Source organism: Amblyomma americanum, chromosome 1 (genome assembly GCF_052857255.1).
Source record: "Amblyomma americanum isolate KBUSLIRL-KWMA chromosome 1, ASM5285725v1, whole genome shotgun sequence".
In the NCBI taxonomy this organism is placed as follows: domain Eukaryota; kingdom Metazoa; phylum Arthropoda; class Arachnida; order Ixodida; family Ixodidae; genus Amblyomma; species Amblyomma americanum.
The window spans coordinates 76,313,097-76,334,073 of NC_135497.1; the positions used below are offsets into that span (position 1 = coordinate 76,313,097).

General features: G+C 53.2%; 1 protein-coding gene across 4 annotated transcripts in view; it reads left to right on the forward strand.

Annotated features, from left to right (window-relative positions):
- LOC144113072 (uncharacterized) overlaps positions 1 to 20,977 on the forward strand; it is a 128,757-nt gene that overhangs the window by 87,206 nt on the left and 20,574 nt on the right. Inside the window, exon 1 of one of the 4 annotated variants that reach the window (XM_077645976.1) lies at positions 13,929 to 14,030. The exons of 1 other annotated variant lie outside the window; for it this stretch is intronic. Coding sequence is in view for 2 of the 3 variants with exons in the window: in XM_077645972.1 (XP_077502098.1) it covers positions 16,092 to 16,152 (61 nt within the window). In the remaining variant the exon portion in view is untranslated. Of the gene's footprint in view, positions 1 to 13,928; positions 14,031 to 15,636; positions 15,734 to 16,012; positions 16,153 to 20,977 lie in introns of those variants that run through there. 2 more of the 4 variants (XM_077645973.1, XM_077645972.1) reach the window with 2 other exon arrangements.

The following is a 20,977-nucleotide window of genomic DNA, read 5'->3' on the forward strand; positions in this document are numbered from 1 at the left end:
TGCTGACCCGAAAGACGCGGGTTCGATCCCGGCCGCGGCGGTTGTAATGCTGTGGAGGCGAAATGCTAGAGGCCCATGTACTGTGCGTTGTCAGTGCACGTCAAAGAACCGCAGGTGGTCGAAATTGCCGGAGCCCTTCACTACGGCGTCCCTCGTAGCCCGAGTCGCTTTGGGACGCTCAACCCCCATAAATCATAAACCTTATAAACTGCAGCACAGACATTCCTGCACGCGATGAAATGTTTTCTTAGGATCCTCTCCACTCTGGAGCCTTTTCCACTTCCCTTCGTCTCTTTAGCACTGAAGCAACTCGCTTGAAACGCAGTTGCTGTGGTTGACTGCTGTTACCAACAGCGCCAAGTTGAATACGCAGTCCTCGGCGCATTGTGAAGGTGTTGCGGCATCCAGAATTCGTGAAGACGAGCTCGTTTTTCAGGAAGAAAAACAACAGCAATAACGCACGATCAAGGTCGAATTTCTCATGAACACTTTATTCGAGATCAAAATCTATACACGCCTGGCACAGCTAGAACACTGACCACATCACGTCTTCGTGTGAGCTTTGCTGTTCGCGAGCACAGCCCGCTGACGTCGGCCATATTCGGCATTTGCATCTAGCACATAAATTCCCGTAAAAGTATGCAGACCATGCACGGTGTATAATATAAGAATTCCATTTCGATTCCGTTACATTTTTCTTTTCTTTTTTTCGTATTTGGTGATTGGTTCAAGTGTACGATGGCACTTCCTGCGTGCGCGCTCTGTCTTTTCTTCGCTGGTTCCAATCAGCCAACAGCGGACAACAACAAATCAGGAATAAGTGCTACTGAATATATATATATATATATATATATATATATATATATATATATATATATATATATATATATATATATATATATATATATATATATATATATATATATATATATATATATATATATATATACACACACACACAGTTGGATGCAAGGACAAATGCCCCTCGAAGAATGCTCTGCCACATGTAGCGTTGACCTATCGTTACTGGTTCTACCGTCTGGCACATGCTGGCGTGGCATCACAGGTGACTATAGATGGCGCTAGGTGGTTAATTGACCATACCCAGCAATTGTGGACAAAAGCATTTTTGAGCGGGAAACCTTTTATGAGCGCAATTTTTTTCATATAATGCAAGATTTCGCTATCACAATCAATATATCCGCAGATCACCCCGACGGCAGCCTTTAATTTATTTTTTTTTCTATCAACGTTTTTGCTGTCGTGGGAAGCGTTTCCCATTGGTTTTCTAAGGGAGTCTGCTCGATGCGATCGATGGAAACACTTTAAAAGAAAGGTTATGCTACATATCAGAAGAATGGACTATTACCTTCAATATTTCCGTAAATGTATCTTACAATTTTCCAGTATTCAAAATTTTTTGCCCGAAATTGTTGGGCACGTGCGACGTCCCGACATTGAGTGGATGCCGTTGGCCGGACAGCGTCTCCTTTAGGGGCATCGGCCGCTGCATTCTTAAGTTTTATCCGGCTTTGTAACCAATTTTCGCTAAGGCTGCACATTATACTGGCGTGGCAAGCGTACCAAATTTTCATACCTTACTTTCAAGAAATGGGGCGCGGAACTAACCCGGGACACCGGCCGTCCCTCTCTTTTAATCGCCGTTAGTCGTCATTGTAGCCCGTACCATTTCTGCATCATCTGAGGAGCAAGTTGTACTTACCCGACGCGCGAAATTCTTTTTATATGTACCATAAATGCTGCTTCGTGCTTTTTCACTCAAGCAGCCTTCCGTGCTTTCACTCTGTGACAAACTCTCCTCTCCTTATATTCGGGAACGGGGCAGGTGTTTGTAAGGCGCACCTATACTACTGCCTGTATACGATGCACTGCGAATTCTGCCAATAAGCTCAAAACAGGCCCCCACCAATGTTCGAGGGCTCGTTCTTTGAAGCGACCTCTCGCGCCTACTGCTGCGGTTAGTACCACGGCACACAAGGATGGGCTTCAATCGCCCTGCCTATTTTGCATATGCTGCGCCCGAGTGGCCACACGAGAACTTCAGCTTTTCTTCATTGCCAGCGTCGGCTTTAACAGCGTCGGCAGTAACATTCTTAAGGCGTGGATGTGACAACCCTGCTGGGATGCCACAACAGTTGGCGTTTTTCCATGCATGGAAGAAGAGCACGCGATAAAACAGCATGCGTCAAAACAGCGCACACAAAACAGCACAGCGACAAACAGCACAGGGGGAAAACGGCACAGCGACAGAACGGCACAGGGAAAGAACGGCATGGTGACAGAACAGCTCACGAAAAAAACAGCACGCGTCAATATAGCACACCGTACAAAACGGCACAGTGACAGAAGGGCACGGGGAAAAAACAGCACGGCGACAAAGCAGCACGTCGGAGTATACGGTGCAGCGGTGCTGGAGAGGTGAACTATCATAGCCGTAACCGCAAACGGTAAATCACAACACATGCGGCAGCGGCCTCCGGAATTAGCGAGTGCTCGTTTCACAGAATCGATAAGGAACACGGTATGGTAATAGTCGCGATCTCAAATATTGGCTTTTTTTATGGCATGTAATGGAATGAATAACGCTGAGGAAGTTGTTCTGGAAGCATCGATACTGCGGCTTGACCATCTTGGTGCTGAATTCTGGCAAATACGCCCGACGCAGGGCTCTGGGTGTACCAGAAGTTCCCATTCTTCAAAACTTTCGCTGTCGTCAATTGAATCCTCACCATTTTTGTTTGGAGCGAGCTACAGGGCCTTCATATATACACTCAAAATATCCAGTATTCGACGCTTACTTTTAAAGAAAGCAGGATTGCCCGAGCTGACATTTTCAGGTTGTTTGTTGTTTAACCAGGACGCTGACCACTGGCTATATATCAGGCTGACCAGCGGTTACTTTACTTTGCGAAATGGGCTGCGCTGCTGACCAGAAAATTGATGCATCAGCGCACATTTGTTGAGTGTAATCTTATATTGAGGCCCCCCCCCCCCCCTTTTTTTTTTCACTTCGAACAGAATTATCTCGAAACATCAATTTTCGCCACTTTCACCAAAGCTACTGTTTTCGCTTGGAAGCCAATCTTAATAAGACATAAATTTTCGCCAAATTTGGCTCTTTTGCTCAGGAACCACAAGAAACACACCTAACCTAACAAACGCAGGTGGGAGCCTACTGAAGCAGAGTTGTAGAATGAACGCATGGAATTTCGTTTCACAGGATGTTTATTGCCGAATCGGGCTTGAAGATTGGGAGCGTCCAGCAGAAAAAATAACAAGAAAAGCGAATTGGCAATATGCTATGGTTTTCTTCATTATAGACAGCAAGGACAGCTGGTCATAATTATACCGATGGGGTGGCTCCAGCTCTGATAGTAGTAGTAGAAGTAGTAGTATACGACATTTATTCAGCCAAGGGTTACAGGCTGAGCACATTTTTGGTAGATACTCGCAAAAAGGGCCGCCAACCGCAGGGCTTCCTTTCAGGCTATTTAAAAACTACCAGTTAAAAAGAAAAAGCCGCCCGAACTAAAATACTGACCTGAGGCGTTACTGACATCATCGTATCAACGCCTATAGAAACACAACGACTTCTTGCTATAATGACGTTATGTGTTTAAATGGTAGCTACAACGTTGAATATTCTTTCACCGAATGTGTGCGAGCTTCTGTAAACACATTATCAGCAAGCAATATACAGCCAGCGTCGTGAAACCCCGCGGCAACAGCAAGTGCACTAAGATAAACTACCCGGGGCATTTGACCAAAGAGCGGAAGCCCGGGCCATTTAATCTCTCAGTTTCCCAGATTCTTCTTACATGTAATACGGAAAGAAACTATTTCATGGGAGCCAAGCAAGCAAGGGCTACTTAGCCACTACTTCTGCCACTGTGCACCGTTCACGCAACGCTGTTACCCACCAGGGCCCAAAATTGTCCCGTGTGGCAACTTTAGCGTCACCAATAAATAAATAAATAAGAAACGCTGTTACTCAATGAATGAGCCTGCTCTGTTCCTTAATGAAGCAGCGAAACGAGCACTCGCTAACTGCAAAGGTCGCTGCCGCATGTGCTGTGATTTACCCTTTGCGGTTATGGCTATGGTAGTCCACCCCTCCAGCAGCTGCACCGTACTCCGATGTGCTGTTTGATCGTCGTGCTGTTTTTACCAGCGCTCTTCTGTCGTCATGCTGTTTTTTTGGTTTGCTGTCTTGTCGCTGTGCCGTTTTGTCTGGCGTGCTGTTTTGACGCGTGCTGTTGTTTTCCTGTGCTGTTTTCTCGCCATGCTGTTTTTTCCTTGTGCCGTTTTTTTCATGTGCTGTGTTGAACTGCGCTGTTTTGACGCATGCTGTTTTGACTAGTGCTGTTATGTCGTGTCCCCCCCCCCCCCCCCCATTTTACCACGCCGACGAATTCCGCGCTGTTTTCGCAGCGGCGCTCAACTTTCTGCGAAGCTGTTGATTGGCCGACGCTGCCGAATACCGTGTTAAGCGTTGATGACCTTAATAATTAAATGGCCGGGACGGCCACCCACACAGCTCCGCTTTCATTCGCTCGATCGCCGCGCAAATAATCCTTTGCACCCGTCGCGGTGCGAGTCCGCGCCCTCGTCCGAGCGTCGCGAAGACGGGCGCGTGTCATTACACGGAGCCGCTGCTGGGAGGAGGCCCGCTCCGATCGAGCGCGATCGCGACGACGTAGCGAAGGGAACGGCGCACTCGCGGTAGCACACCTCCCGCGTGGCCTTTTAATTAGGCACACCTCGGCGGGACACAAGTGTTTGGCCAAGAAAGCAAACAGAGCACGCGTGAAACCAGCGGCGAGCCTGAAAAACACATTGGTCAGCAGCACGCGCATCCCGGCGGGCCGCATCCATCTTTGTCAGGCGAACAACAGCAAGGCGGCCAGACAGCGCGCGTTGCGCAAGCGCCGACTCCTTCGCGCGCTTTTGAAACGCGCGCGCCGCCGCGGGCATCAACTCCTCGCGCGGCCCCGGAGGAGCCACAAGGCCATCGCCATTATTGACTCTGATGGATGGCTTGTGCAACCGGAGCGCCGCCCCCCGATCGCCACCCCACTCCCCAGCAGACCGCGTGTCTCGCGGCGCGAGTCGCGGCTGAAACGAGACCTCGGTGCGAGGAGTAGGGTTAGCCGTGGCATCAACTGACAACGGCGAAGTATACTTCATTCTTCGAGGTCCTCGAATCGTGTGCGCGGCTCGGAATGCCTCACACCTCCTTGGAGATCGTTCGAACCCCTTTAGTTTCGGTCTATTACGCAGGCTCTACCAAATTGAGCTATAAGTTCACCAGCGAAAGCACGAGACACCAGGAGAAGAAGAACACAGAACAACGCTGGAACGTGTTCTTCTACTGGTGTCTCGTGCTTTCGCTGGTGAAGTTATGTCTGAAATACACCAACTAGCCCACGTGGTTACCTTGTTACAAGTTGAGCTGTAGGTGACAGACTTGATTCTTTTTTTTTTTTCAATTATGCACCGCTCGACAGCAACTCGACGTTCTAATTATAATGTCGAAAAAAAAAAAAAGCCCTGAAGAGTTCTTATACTGCTTTCACACGGGTGCATTTAGGGTCACTTTCAACGAGTGACATTCGCCTACAATGTAATTCGCGCAGTGTCACACGATGAGCTTTAGTTACACACGCTGCAGAACGCACTTGCCCCGAAGTGTGTTTGGCGAACTCACTCCACTTGGTCCGGCAAGGCGAGTGTGTAGCGCTCCGACATAAAAAAAAAATGTTTTGAGAATAAAAAGGCATTAAAATTCTAAACAAAAACTCTGTTATTTTCTTGATTGTGCCTTTAATGAGAATTTGTTCTTGAATTTTGGAACAAATCATCAGGATCTAAACATAATGCGCTCACTTTAACAGCTACTCTCCCGGTCAGAGCTATAGCGTGGTCGAAGGTGACTTTTACATCACTAACTTCACGCAGGAATTCCAAAAGAGGGTGGAGCTTCCTCCTGCCAAGTGACGACGACCCCCTTCCGCGAACGAGTAGGCCTAACGAGTCCGCAGGGTCCGCGTGCGCAATTTCGGCGATTGTGGAGAGCAAATTCGCAAGTTTAAGCGAATGCAAATGGCCAACGAGTGCAGTTTTGACAACAGTGACCTGAAATCGACTATTTCTTACATCCCAGGACGCGCATGCAATGAACGGAAAGCGCCGGTGGAACTCAGATTACCGCGCAATGCTTTAGGCGGCATACTTCTGGATAAAGCGATTTAAAATTAGATATTCGTCACATCGCAGAAAAAAGCAGGGACAGTTAGCGAGAAGCGCCGGTACTACGCGATGTTGGCAACCCGGCTACCAAGTGTTTCCCGGGCTTGCGATCGCATTAGCGCTTCCCACAGAGCTGTCGCATTGCGTAAACAAGCAAGGGTACAACCGGCACGAAAGAGAAGATATTATTGAATGTTGCTAACGTAGTTTGCGCTTTATGTTATGAAAACGAACACTAGCTGTTTGTACACAGCGATGTAAACAAGCCAACTGGAGTGCAGTCGTCCTCATCAGTGCATTCCTGGGGAGACAGAGAGATTTAGCGTACCGGAGACGTATTACCGGAGACGTATTAGCATATCGGAGACGTATACCGGTTTACCGTGTGCCGGCTGCTCACGCGCACTGGCCCCGCCTGGCCGCACGCATTCCCGGTAAGCCCGTATATGTCTATACGCTAATACGTCTCCGGTACGCTAAATCTCTCTAATTTCGCGCTTATACGGTAAATGCTCAGCGGTGTACTATGATGTTCAAGGCCTAATTTAGCGAGTGCGCAAGATATTTGCATAAACAATGATCAGAAAAAAGAGAGCAACAGATGTGAAAATCAACAACCATTGAGACCGAAGTAATCATCCGGTGTTGCTGCGGGTGGGTCGAAGCCATAGAAACAGCTATTGGTCTGTGCGGGCTGTTTACGCGTTTCGAATGCATTTCGAAATCCAGAATGTCTTCGCGGAACTCTGTCGACAGGAATGTATCTCAGCCGAATTCAGTTAAAAAGTTCGTGTTGCAGCACAAGGCGCGGCAGTCGAGTCAAATGACATTCGAAACGCCCGTATAGTATTGCTTGCCTCGGATTGTGGTGCTTATTGTAGTCGACAACATTCATTCAGATGTGGAAATCAAGCTCTGAAAATTAACTTGGACTAATTATATTTGAGATAAAATTGCATTTTTAAGTATTTAGGAGAAAACAAATCAATTTGCACAAGGTGCTGCAACATCCATCATCATTTCCAAATATCACTTCTTTCTTCCGTGTGACAGCGTGCACTGAAAGTATTGCTCGCTCAAGGAAAGTGCACTTCGTGAAAGCGACACTAAGCTTGCCCCAGTGTGTGACAAGGGAATTAATCTACCTCGTAAAACCCAGTCGTAAGGCACCGCGCGTTCAACGGTGCACGGTACAAAAAGAGAACCATGGATATGCATACAGCGGGCAGCAGCCGAGTAATTCACTCTGGAAATCAGGTGACTGCGTTGCCCGTGGCCAAATTTCACGCGTCTGATTCATAATTTGCGGAGTTGGAAAAGGTTTAAGCCGTCATTTGGTTGGCTTACTCAGTCTTAACACGTAAGCAATGAACTTTCGCCACTCCTGAGGTCAACTCGGGTCACAGGCGTCGTGGCTGTAGTGTTCATGTTCCTTATTTACACGTGGTATACGTACTTGGCGTGGTCAGTCCCCCGCATGTTTAGGCCTGAAAAAAATGCACACAGAAGCGGAACATTTCGTGAGAGATGGGGCTGCAGGAATGTTATTTCATTAACGTGCTCCGAATTCGAACTTGCAGCCGATGGGCCACAGCGTTTATAGTCCCCGTGGTAGACTGCATTATGCGATGACGACTCCCAGAATGTGCCGGTTTCCAGATGCTTGCATATGGCATCGTCCTGTTCCAGGTGTGTCGTCAGCGTTATATGTAGGTCTGTCTCTTTGCACCCGGAAAGCGCAATGCCAGCTGAAGGATATTTCAAGCTGGAAAGTTCCTGGAAACAGTGTGGCCGCAGCTCAAGTACACACCTCGTGTACTTGAGTTCCCTAGCTTATGGACGGGCGTCTTGCAAATTCACTTATTGCAGCGAAAAGCTTCACTACGCCAGCTTTTCGAGCCGTCAGCGGGGCCGCAAGTTTGACCTTGAATGTAGCTAGAGGTCAAAAATGGAAATGGCGCCTGTCTCACATATCTCGGTGGACACCCGAACCGCGCTGTAAGGGAAGGAAAGTGAAATGAAAGTTGGTTTTAAGGAAAGGAAATTACGCCTGTCTCACATTTCTCGGTGGACAACAGAACCGCGCCGTAAGCGAAGGAAAATGAAAGTTGGTTTTAAGAAAAGGAAATGACGCCTGTTTCCGCATACAACGAGCAATAATACAGTTGTAAATATCACCGAAGGTACATTAAACATATACCGCCTTGTGTGAGCGCATTTAATGTCGTTTCGAAGAAAACAAGATGTCTAACAAATATTAAAAAAAAAATCCTAGTACTGCGTTTGCGTCAGTATGGCTATCTACGGAAACCCCCAGTCGCTCGACCACAAGCTTAGCCAGGGAGATGCAGCCTTTCGCTTGCGACCAGGGTTAACCAGAGCTAAACGACCAACAATTTTTTGTTTATTCATAAAAATGCATTACAGGAATTAAAATAGGCAGGAAGCAAACAGCAGGTGCTGAAGTACAGGACAGCGATGTCGCCCGTAGTGCGCTCACGTGTTTCGCGAAGGTTATCGTGCAACTTTACAGATAAGCTGCAGGTACAGACAAATTGTAACTCTCTCCCTTAGGCGAAGCCATTGGAACCATTCAATACCGCCGCTTTCTGAAGCACTGGCGACACGCGATGACTCCAGGCGTCGTGTATACACCGAGGCTGTCGAAACACTTCTGAGCCTCTTGCACGGCTGCTGCTGCGATGAGGTGATTGAGCAAGTCGCCACGCTGAATAAGCGCCTCACGTTCGCAAGCCTACGACAGAGCAAATGTTCCTTTCTGATAGCAGGCCTGAACTGTCCGTCAATCCGTGCGTGAGCCGCGAAAACTACTAGGCGACCACATTTGGAAAGTTTAGCGCTTCATAACAGCCAGCGCGCCATAATCGAGGCCCAAAGCGGCGCGGTGATTCTACGCGGAGTCAGTGCCAAGTACCTGCTGCCGCGGATCGCGCGAGGGGCAACAATTAACCTGCAGCGGGGAGGAGGTCCCCGTCGCGGGCGGTGCGCGCCCCGCAGACAGCCGGGCCGCGTGTCGCGGGGCAGCTCCGACGAACGGCTCGCAGCAGTGGCCGCGCGGATGACAGCTCTGCCGCGGGTGTCTCAAGGCCGCACTGCAGACCAAAACAAAGCCAGGGCGGTCTTTGCGCAAGCAGCCCACGCCGGAGGAAAGGGCGCACTCCCTCGTCCACTGATGCATCGCGCGCGCCACGGCGCATGCACGATTAATGCGGCACAAGCGGCGCCGCACCCCCCCGCTGGGAACCCCACCTGTCCGCGCATGCGGGGGCACGCCGCGGAGAGGCGGAAGAATGAAATAAGGAAAGAAACAACGAGGGGGGGGAGGCTGACTGCGGAAAAATGGGGGCCGATGTCGAGGAAAAGTTATTTTTCAAGGTCGCCCGTATATGTATGCACCCGTGCAGTGGCAATGAACGTGTCGCCGCTGCCCGCCACATCGAGTGCTCAAAGTAACTTTCCCTGCTTGTTTATCATCCGTGCGATTGCGTCAGGTCTGCATGCTGTCAGCGCAGCTACACCACAGAGGACGAGACTGCCTCGGTCGTCTCTCGGGTCCGCTCTCTGGATCACCGTGGTCAAAAAAAAAAAAAAAGGCTCGTAGAAACTGGTTTTGTACATTTATTGGCTGGTTAATCACTACACCGAGAAACGAGCTTATCAAGCGGAAGTCGTTCTTCTTTACGTATCTTTCGGTCTGAGAGCTGCTCATTCCTAAAAACCTTCCGCTTTTACACCTTTCCTGTTCCCCACAGAATAGGCGTTCTGTTTCGCACAATCTCTCGAAACTTGAAACGTGACTTACAAGATTCTGGGTGATCTTCGCAAAAAAAAAAAAAAAGTCAAAATACACATGATGGCGCTCAGTACGTGGGGAGCATGGCTTCTATTCGCTATACCGGAATCGTTATGCCGCCGTGCATTGACTGGACCGTCTTGATCCTGGGTCGCTGAGACAAAGATTCTTGGGCAGAGGCCCTGAAGGCCTGCCAGGCACTGGTCCGTTTCTGGGGGTGATTTCTCCATACACGCAGTTCTTATACGTAGCTCCCTGTTCGCCTTCCCCTTTATGTCTTTCGTCCCTTTTCCCGCAGTGTAGGGCAGAACCTTTACCCCGGTCAGTGTTCCCTCTCTCCCCAGTAGTTGAGTGATAGGACGAGCCTTGTGAGAGTGACAACCAGTTGTGCCTTCAGTCTCTTGAGGATCATGAGCAGGCCGATCAAGCGGTTTCACGCGACGCACGTGCGCAGCCGCATCTGGATCACGGCGAGGGGGGCCAAGAAAGCGCCCGCTAAAAGAAAGCGCCGAAGAGGGCGGCCCCCGTCGGTCGCGCAGCGCCACAGCCATCGCCGCCGCCGTGATGAATGGGGACAGCGCGGCCGTAATGAGCGCCGAGAAGAGAGAGCCCGACGCGATGTCGTGGGCGGCGAACGCGTTCATTATTCCATCAGCGCCTCCGCGCGCCGTCTCCGACACGACAGTAGCTGCGGGCAGACCGAAACGAGGAAACCAGTTTCTTCTGCGCGGATACCCGAGCCGCCGCGACTGTGCGCGCAGCCCACTGGCACACGCGCAAGCCGCCGGGTTTATCGGGTCACTGGTGGCCACCGAACAGCCAGAAGCCATGCCACCAGTGGGTGGTTATTGCGCCAGTGCTCGGTCAGTAGTCGTTAAGACCTGCGACGCCCGAAAACCACTTAGTGCACGACTTGTAGGCCGCAGGAACACCAGAGCCACGAGGAGCTTTCAGTGCTTGGTTCTTTGCCTTCCCGCATTTTAAGGAATTACACCTGCTGAATGGGGCCTGCATCCCAAGGGCCACCAGCGGAACAATCTCGCACAGCACGGGGAAGTCGCGGCTAACGAGGATTTGCTGTCACCCCTGTGCGAGGAGCGAATGAACCCTTAGCAGTGGCAAAAACGCGCGCCAGTCTGAATAGGTTGTTTCTCTCTCTCACATGGATACGAAGTGAGTGGTGGTGGTTGGTACTATGAAGGGGGGGGGGGGGGATACTAGTCCCGACGTATGTTGGCCCTTTGGGCATCACTCTTGGGGACCAGAAGTGATTTAAGGCAACACCGACAGAGGGTGTTGGTTAAAGCCGCTTTCGCCCCCTTTCACCTCTGTGAGGTCCACCGGCGCATCGCCAGGCGTAAGAAGCCTGCCGCCGGGAGGCATGTTCCTCACCCTCGATCGCCAACTTACTGACACCCGACGAAGGAAGAAGGCGCTGAGTGTGCAGCACTGTCACGGCCAGCGTCGTCAAAACATTCTCACATTCCACTTCTCACCCGGAGGGAAAAAAAAAACGGCTATGGCCCACGTGAGGCGTGTGGCATGCCCGTCAACTGAAGAAGGCACCCTCATGGCTGCAGCGAATATGCGCGCAAGCTTAGTGCCAACTTCGCGGTCAATGCTCCCGCATGCTTCCTTTTCTCTATGGGCGTCGTTTGCCTCCGAATACCAATAGTTCGCATGCATCGTAGTTCTCTCGCTACCTCGGACGCGCTAACTCGCCTACGAGGCAGAGTGTGCAGGTACCAGTGCCTCACCGCGGCGTCTCTCCATCCCATGGAGTCAATCGGAGACAAGGAGGGGGAACGAAGAGGGAGCTGCGGATAATTATGCGCGCAATCTTGGAACGAGAAGCGTTTCAGGTTGCGCTGAGCCCCGAGCAAGTGCCCTTCACTGGGGACGCTCCTTTGGTCTGTGGGGATGAGCGCCCTTTGCGACGAGTCGCGGACAGAAGAGAGTCACGCTGTTTTCTCTGGCACCGCCTTGTTATGCGCCGGAGGCACCGCCATGGGCAAATAACGCCCGTGGCCTGAGGTGGGTTAGTAACCCACACCTCCCACACGCGCGTGCGCAGGAGAGGAGAAGCACTGCATTCGGATGTTTTTCAAGTGTCCGGACGAGTTGCGAAAAGGATGGGAGTAACGGCACGCCGTTCTCCCCCTCCCAGCTGTCATGTGATACTGCGCGTGGGCCGCACGTAAACAGGTCTGAAATGCCCGAATGCTGGTAGGCAGCGTGTATCGAGTGATGCATGGGGCTTCTTTCTTTGGAGCCGTGCGGCCGATTTCGTGTTTTTCAGGAGTCGATCAAAAGGTTTTCCTCGGAAGAGCGCGAGAGTGAAGCGGCTCGCAGACAGAAGCGGAAAAGTCGCGTTGCCCAATCGGCGATTGGGGTTGCAAGATTGTTTCACGAGTCGCTCGGAGTGTGTTGGCGGCCAGCGTTGCACGCCCAAGTGACACGTGACTGCCAAGGCAGTGCAAGCCTTCGTCGTCGGAGGTGCGCCTCCCGGATGGCTCCTGCCGTCCCGGTCTGCTATCTCGCCGTGTGCCTAATGAACGAGACAACCAGACACGATGACGAAACGGCAGTGATCGATGGAGCTGTCGCACGCGAGCGCACGTACAGGATTTACCACGTGGCGCGGACAGTGATGCCACTTCCGCGGTGGTCGTTAACACTTCGCTTAAGAAACGCCTTTACTTGCGTTACCGTCGCCATTGCGAAACAAAATCTTATCAAGTCGTGGCCAACATGGGTGGTGTTCGCACTAAGACAGTGAAAAAAAAAAATTGGCGGTGGTTTAGCTCTGGTTAAACCTGGAGTGACGCGATAGCTACAGCTGGCCGAGTGGAACTTGGTCACGTGCCCAACCACGTGATGAGCCACGGCTCCGCGCCGCCGGCAGCTGCTCCGCACCACGTGACCAGCCACGCTGAAGGCTCGAAATGCTACCGTAATGTAGCTATCGCTACAAAATAAATAAAATAAAAGGAGTAGAGCACACTATCTGCGAAATGTTGAATGCCTGAGACGTCCAGAGGCTGTCGTTTGCAGAGATCGAGGGGAATCCTCCAGCCTTCGATAGTTAAGAGTCCTCTGCGGTGCCATCCAAATCACTGCATTCCGACATCGCCTTAACTCTTTGGTGTAAAAAATAAAAATAAAGAAATTGCACGCCTCGTGCGCCAGAAAACGGCTCGCCGAGCACGTAGCTGCATGCGCGGCCCTGAGTCTCGGAAATCGTCTAGTCCGTGTGCATGCACCTTGTAACACAACGCCGATTAGCGTCGAGAGGCGAGGACAAGGGAGTGAACCTTTGCTGCAGCTCGGCCGTTTAGGGCCCGCGTTAGCCAGTTACTCTATAGCCCTCCTCCGTTCGCGATGATTTACCGGTGTCACGCCGTCTGGCCGACTCGCCCAGCTTGCGCGAGGCCCTTCCCTGCCGCCCTCACTTTTTGTACGCGCGTGTGAAGTGTCCAAGACAAGCGTGCTTATTCTGCTGTTTATCCCTCCTTGAGTGCGCAAGGGTCCTCTTTCTCGCAGGGAGCATGCCTCTCGGGCGTCGCGCGGTCAGCGCCTGGGAGGAGGCCGTGGGCGGAGAACACCCGTCAGCCCCGGAGGCACCACGGTTAATCGCGGCTCGTAATCGGCGCCGCCGCGCGGGTGGGGGGTTCTCTCCAACGTGCGGCGCGCGTAACCAGCGCGCACCCGTGGGAGAAGGAGATCACCAGATGCGGGGCGTGTTCGCTTGGCCAGAACGGCTCACGGGGCCACGTGCCATCGCGTGACTCGGGCCACGCGGCGCTGTGGCCGCGTGCATGCACCCTTCGGTGCCGAGCGACGGCTTCCGTTCGCAACAGACGCTTCCGACCCCGGGGAAACGCGGCCGAGGCTGCCGGCCGTCTGGCGCTGCCGCCGGGGTGAACAAGAAAAGCCGCCCGCCCGCGTAAGTGGTGTTATCTTACGGAGCCGCGAGATGCCCGTCGGTGTGTGTATGCCCCGTAACGACCGCGCGAAAGCGCTGCTGGAACGCAGCGCCAATCGCTCTCGATGGTCGCCCCTCCGACCAGATGGATCACGCGCAATGGCGAAAGCGCTTCGGCAGTCTATGCGTTCGGTTGCACGCTCTCGGCGTTAGAATGCTTACCGATAGGCATTCCTGCGCATTTGCGAGAATCTCACGCTTTTAGAACGCCGGCGCGAGCGTCGGGAGTCCAAGGAAAATCTTGTTGCCCGAGCAACTCTCTCCTTCTCTCTCTCTCTGCACATTTTGTCGGCGAGAGCCGTTCCTGAATGCCCATTAAGCGCTTCCCGCAATGAAAAGAGTAGACCACACCTACGATCTGCTGTTCGCAAACGGCCCGGGCGATCGGAGCGCACACGCGATACCGAGTTGGTGTACTCGCAGGCAGCGCAGTTTCGCCGTCCCTGCCCCACAGCTTTCAAGGCCTCGGCGCGCTCAAAGACAAATGACGATGAGGGCTGTGTTCCCATCCCGCTGCAGTGAAGATTGCCACGACCGATAAGCGGCTGGCGTAGCTTCCGATCGAGCCGAGAGCCGGCATACATGATCCTCAGCCATTGTTCCAGTGCCGTCGGCGAACCATCGCCCGAGTGCAATGAAAGGCGGCACCTCTGCTTGCCGCATTAGTGAGCGTCCCAAGCTGCAGTGGCCATTATTTATGGTGCTGCGCTATCACGCGCAAATAGCAGCGGGAAACCCCCTTGCACGGCTCTTAAGCAAAATCACCTAAGGATGGCCCAAGGCGGTTTCTGCGTGCCATAGAACTGTGCCAGGTGCGCTGTTTCTTTGTAGATCCTCGCTGGCACAAGAGAGTCCGAAACCGCGTCCTTAAGACGTCCGATCAGTTAGGCATGCAAGATGCAGACCCTTGTGCCATCGCAACGACCTTAGAGGAAGCGTTTCAGGCAACGTCTGTCTGGCTTTCATGTGAAGCCAAGGGAACCGACGATGTTTATGTCCGCTGCGGCTGTGGGTCTTCAATCGGTCCGTCGCGCTGTTGCGACCTGGTGGCCAATCCGGCGTCGGCCGACGGCCTTCCGCGCCGGAGGGCGGCGGTTGTATCCGTGTCCCGGCCGTTGCCCCGGCGGGCCCGCTCAGGGACGGACAGGGTCGCTGTCCTGGACGCATCCCCAGGCGCGACCTTGGCCGGAAACCCGGCTCGTGGCCCAAGCCCAGAGCCAAGTGGGCCACCGGCAGCAGGAATCCGGCTAATGATGTGCGGCGCCGTCAAAGGGGTGGGGTTGTGCGCGCGCTTACGTGAGCGGGATCGCAGACGGAGCGGCGGCCAGATTGGCGGCGACTGGGAAGGAGGCTGGCTTGTCTGGCAGCTTTTCTAGACTGCTTGGTGCTGCCGATCGCCCCGGGGCCCGCGGCGACAGAGGGCCGTTCATGCGCGCGTCCTTCCTCGCGCCCGTACATGCATGCGTCCAGCGGGGCCATTTCGTAGCGCCGCTCGATCGGGGCGAGGGCGCGAGCGAGGGCTGGCTGGACCGCGATGAGTAAGCGCCTCTGAGAGAGCGGCACTCCTCGGGCTACTACCCGCGCCACCTGCCACGGCGCCGCCGCCGCTGCCGCACGCACCGGACTCGACGACGATGGTGCGCGGACGATGAGGCCCCATCATGGTAAGCACGTGCTCGCGCGCCGCCTTCGCTGCCCGGGACGGTGGCGCCGATTCTGTCCAGGAAGACTCGATTTTCTTCTCCGGCTACGGTGCACATTGGGACCCGCGTGTGTTTACGGTGCCCGCCGGGAGCGCCCGAACGCGGGAGCCGGTTTTAGGAGATCGACGTCATTTTAGCGTCACTGATAAACCGATGATGCGGCAAAGAGAGCGCGTCGTAGGGCCCGTCATCAAATGCGAGGCACCGCTCAGCCGAGTGCGAAAGCGCGCCGGTTTAATCAGCAGTCGCCTCGAGGCCGGCCGCACAGCGCCGTTTCTGTGGTTCGCGACGTGCTCCCGGTGGATATCAGTGGACGTAGATGTCAGTGCTGAATGACAAGCCTTCAAGATGTGGCCGACGCCTGAAGGGGAAGTGCGCCGGTACGTGCCGTTCCTCCTGTGTGTCGTCGCTTGTGGGAATACGTTCCGGTGTATCTTTCTGCCCCAATGTTTGTTTGATCGATTGGTCGTATTGTGAACGCGATGGTTCCCGTCCGTAGAAAGCGCGATATCTATATTCCCTGGCTGTTCTCCGAGGAGCACTTGTCAACTACCCGAACTTTTATTTGTTGATTCACTCGGAAGTTTATGTGGTAGGCGCAAACACAGGTGATTAGTACGTAACTGTGGTCTTGGAATTTCGGTAGGTACCGGCTATCTAGGAGTTACTGTGCCTTACTTGACTGTCATATTTGTGGGACGTGCGATTGGTTCTGATCTGTGCCGACAAGGTATTCGTATATTTTATATTCTAGCGGTAAGCCAGTTGTAGGAAGAAAAAAAAAAACACGAACTGGGGACGTTATTCCGCCGCAATCTAAGACAGGCTAGATTTTTTTTCGAATTAGCCGGCTGAAAAGAGTTCAGCTGTCAAACCGCGCAGGTCACTGCCCGGGATGAACACAGCAAGTGCGCACCGCGGACTAATTCGCTATAGCACCGCTACCTTGCGTCAGCCGGCACCCGCCTTCTTGCCATGCACCACAACATAAGAATGACTCCCAAATTCAGGCGGGAATGAACGAGTGCTCATTCTGAGCGATTTCTACGCCGCCTGTGGAAGAAAGATGCAGCAGCATCACCAGCTGCTGTATCTTCATTCTGCGCATATCTTGCCCACATTCATTATAGAATTTCGGCCCAGATTTGTTGTCATTGTTAGTTTCGTGTAGTGGCTATTTTCCATCTGTTATATTTTGTTCTTGCCCGTATGGAATTTTATGTCGTCGTTGCAAGCGATCAAATGAGTTGTAGTGAACATGAAGCTTTGCGTTAACTTTGTTTTGGCTCAGTACGCGTTTGGCATTCGTCTGTATACATAGGACTTGAATTGTTTGTTAATGGAAAAAGAAAGAAGGCAGCAACAGGACAGCTCAGTACGGCTGGCTCCTCACACACGGGGTATGTGTGCGCGCCCGTATAGCTTTAGCAGACGATGTGCTCATACGTATACGCTGGTCATTGTTTGGACATATCACCCCGGTGGTAAAGCAGAGCAACTAATTTCAATGCCTGAAAATTTTTTCCATTCGAAAGCTATGTCGATGAGCGGCGACGCCTCACGCAGCGAGATCGAGGCAAAGGCCCGCTCGTCGAAAACTTTGTTTACTTGGCGCCTCCCAATTCGACAAAGCTTCCGAACAGGAGTTTGGTCCCTTGTTCTGTCAGCTTTGGTGACGATTCGGTTAACTCAGAGCGCATTCTGCAAACAATGCCTGCGAGAGTATGGTATGGGCATTTATCTACCTTGTGCGTATACGTGAGCCCCTTTATCGAAACGAAGTTACGCTTGCGAGGTGAACAGCCTTGTCTTGCGGGAAGGCTGCTCGCTGGCCCTTGTTACGAATCAGCCTTGACGCAACCAATGCGTTCTCGTCTCTCAAGGGCTCCAAAGCAACCGGACCGAGCGCGAGTGCTTCGTCCGAGGGCTTTTGTTTCAAGTCGTCGCTTTTTGAATGCGAGATACTGGATGCATGAACTACATAACACATTTCTCAGAAAAGCTAAAGACTGAGCCAGCGGCTCGAGCTTTCTCTTTCTCAGACTGACTTTGGTAACGGATCGTCGCATTCAGATTCGTTGTTTATGAGAAGGCCGAACACCCGTTCAGATGATTTTAATTGTACAGTTGGGTCTGTCTGTAATCGATAAGATAGCAAATGGAGACTTTTTGGCTAAGACAATTTTTTCAAACTGTTCATGTGTTAGAACGGTATAGCTAATTGGAAGATTGGAGCTTAGACTCGAGATTTTTGATTCACTCGTTGACTTGCACTAATTTTTGTCGCGCATATGATTGGATTTGATAGAACTATGACCTAAACTATTGTCGGCCTGACTAAATAGTAGAGCAACTACGTCACGCGAGGCTAGCAGAACACGGAGATATAGGCGTCGCCGGGCAATTGCACCTTTTGGTGAAGACATCCCTTTGACTAATCCCGCCAAGTGGTCGCCATCGCGTCCAAGAAATGAGCTCAGACTGAGAACGGCGGGTACAGCATGCGCAGCAGTTCCAATAGGTGGCGGCACCCGGACTCGGAGGCTCGCTTTCTTCCCGGGGCTCCCTGTGTGGACGAGATGGGCACCGCTCGCTGGAGGGTGCACTGGGCCGACAATAACAGCGAGACCGCACACACGATGAGAACGCGGAAGGATGGATGTGCGGCGGCCACTTAGGCCGAGACGGCGACGTCCCACGGCGCACCGTAGAGGGACGAGCGCACTAACGAGCGCGGAAGCCCTGTACTTTTCGCAGTCGCCGCGAAAGGGTTGGCCGCCGCGGACACCTCCGCCGCAGCAGGGGCCGATTAGCGGGCACCGGCAACGAGCGCGCGGCGACTGGTTCCCCGCGCCGCCGCCGACGGCATTAGGCGCCAAATTAGACTGCGCGGGTCGGGGCTCCGATTCGCGGGGCCGATAAGCGGCCGCCTATTCTGCCAGGGGCCGCCGTGGGAAACGCGTGGTTCCGGCCCCGGCCGTCTCCTGTAGCGCTAGCGAGACAAGGGTTGCAGCGGAACGGCTGCTGGGCGCTCTGACGAAGCCTCCTTTCGACCCCGAGCGCATTAAGACAGCGGCCCCACCCTTGCCACGGAGGACACGTGTTGAGTGCGCGCTCGAGTACGCGCCTCGGCCGCAGAAGCGCCGCAGGCACTGAACCCATGCATTTGCGGGCGCACCGTCGAGAGGCGCTTTATTAAAAGCGTTTAGGGGCGGCTAAACGGGCTCAATCACGACGTTCATTTCGCACAGAGCGTGCGCTCGCCGGCGAGATAGCGAGAGGGGGGGGGAGCGTCACGATCGCCGCGCGTGAAACCACTCGGCGATTCATGCCCTTCTCCGGCGGCTACTCACTTTACGCACGTCCCCCCCTCCCCACGGTCAGCTGGCTCGTGGATCACGTGCGGCGGCTCTATCGGCGAGGTCCCCGTATCGTTTCGCGTTCGGAACGTTTAGTAGGCTTTGCAAATCGATGCGCTGCTGCACGCACAAACGTGGCATTAGCGGAGGGGAACGCTGCGGAATGACGGCACTCGCAACTCTGTTCCGCGCGATAACGTCGATCGAGCAGCTTGTAGTACGTGATGAGTTAACCAGCTAGTCGTCGTGGTCGATTTCTCCTTTGAAGACACTAACTGCAGGGCTGCTTCAGTACTGTGGCAATCGTAGATGTCTTTATCTGCTGGTCTTGAGGAGTGAGTTCTGCGGGGTGTTCAGCTTGGGAGTCCGGTTTTTCCTCTGCCTGAACCAACGAACCTGGATATAGACGTTACCATCGCCGCACACCTGTGCGCGCTGTAGGAAGCGGCAGGTGATATGGCTTCCCAGGGAGCTCTGATATTGCTTCGTACTTCGCAAGATCAAACCGAGCAGGCTCTAAAGTGGCCATTCGCCAATGCCTCTTCGGGATGTAATGACGCACGAACCGTGCAACGGGAAGTGTGTTGATACGAGCTGGGGAGTAACAAGACTACGGGACATGCTTCATCAAGGGAGTCAAGTAGACCAGTAGCCTATGAAACGCCGCATGCGCGTTGTTTTGTTCCTTCTACTGATTGATCAGGTGAATCTAGAGATGAGCGCGTCTCTTGCGAGCTCCCGAGTTAGTATCGCAGCCGGGTTGGCGTTCGGAAGAAACGCGAACATGGCACGATGGGCTGTCCGTTAATGACTCGGAGCTTGCGGACAACGCGGGGCACCCAGACGCACGCTGCGCTGTGCTCCAACAATGCAGTGGTCGCCGCGAATGGGCGAAGCGACGGGCGCGGGGCCCGCCGGCCGCGAACTGCAGGCGTGGTCGCATGCACCCGCGATCTCGTGCCGATAACCGCGCTGACGTGAGGCGCGGGCATGCGACGCGAAAGAAACGTTCGCCCCCTCCCCCCCTCGATTCGGTCAACCAACGCTGGGCGCGAAGGCCGCGCGCTGCTCCCGTTGTGCCTAATTGCAGCGCTTCGAAACTGCGCCCGTCTCGCTGGCCGCGCCAAAGATATATGGCTCCAATCATTCTCCCGATCGTCACGGCGCCCAAACGAGCCGCTCCTTACCGGCCGCGCCACTGCTGGCGTGTGCTGCGCTCCGATTTTTTTTTTCCTCTCCCCTTATTCGCTTTTTGATTCTGTAATCCGGTCTTGCCAGAGCCACGAGGTCTGAGTGAGTACGCCACCGTAGCAGGCACGCGCTTTATCTATGCAAAGAGGCGGGCCCTCCTGGGCGAGCGCGGGTCAGAGCGAGGAATTCGGTTGTGAATACGAGCCTATTGCGAAGCACGGCGAGGGGGGGAGGAAAATAGCGTGTGGGAAAGCAATTACCCAGTTTTTTTCGTCCTTCTGCGTTTGTCATCGCTCTCTGGTTTCGATTACTCGTCCTTAACCCGCACCAAGGCTGCCTGTACCGGTGAAATTCACCTGTTCGCCTATTCAGAGCTACTGATTGACCGTGAAAAGCGATCTGTCCACGTCACTGACAAGTGCAGTAAGGCGCACCACTGCGCTTCATTCGACCTCTGCTGCTAAATTCCCGCTCAGAATTGGAACCTTACTTTGTATCGTCATGCTATTTCCAAAGCTTTGTCGATCCGCTTCGCCCAAACAGCGCTCAAGTATCTTGCTCGAGCTTACTGACAGCGCATAGGAGAAGGTGGCTAAACACGAGTCCCGATTTTAGTCAAACTTGATCCGCTATGCTTCATCGCAAATTGATTTGT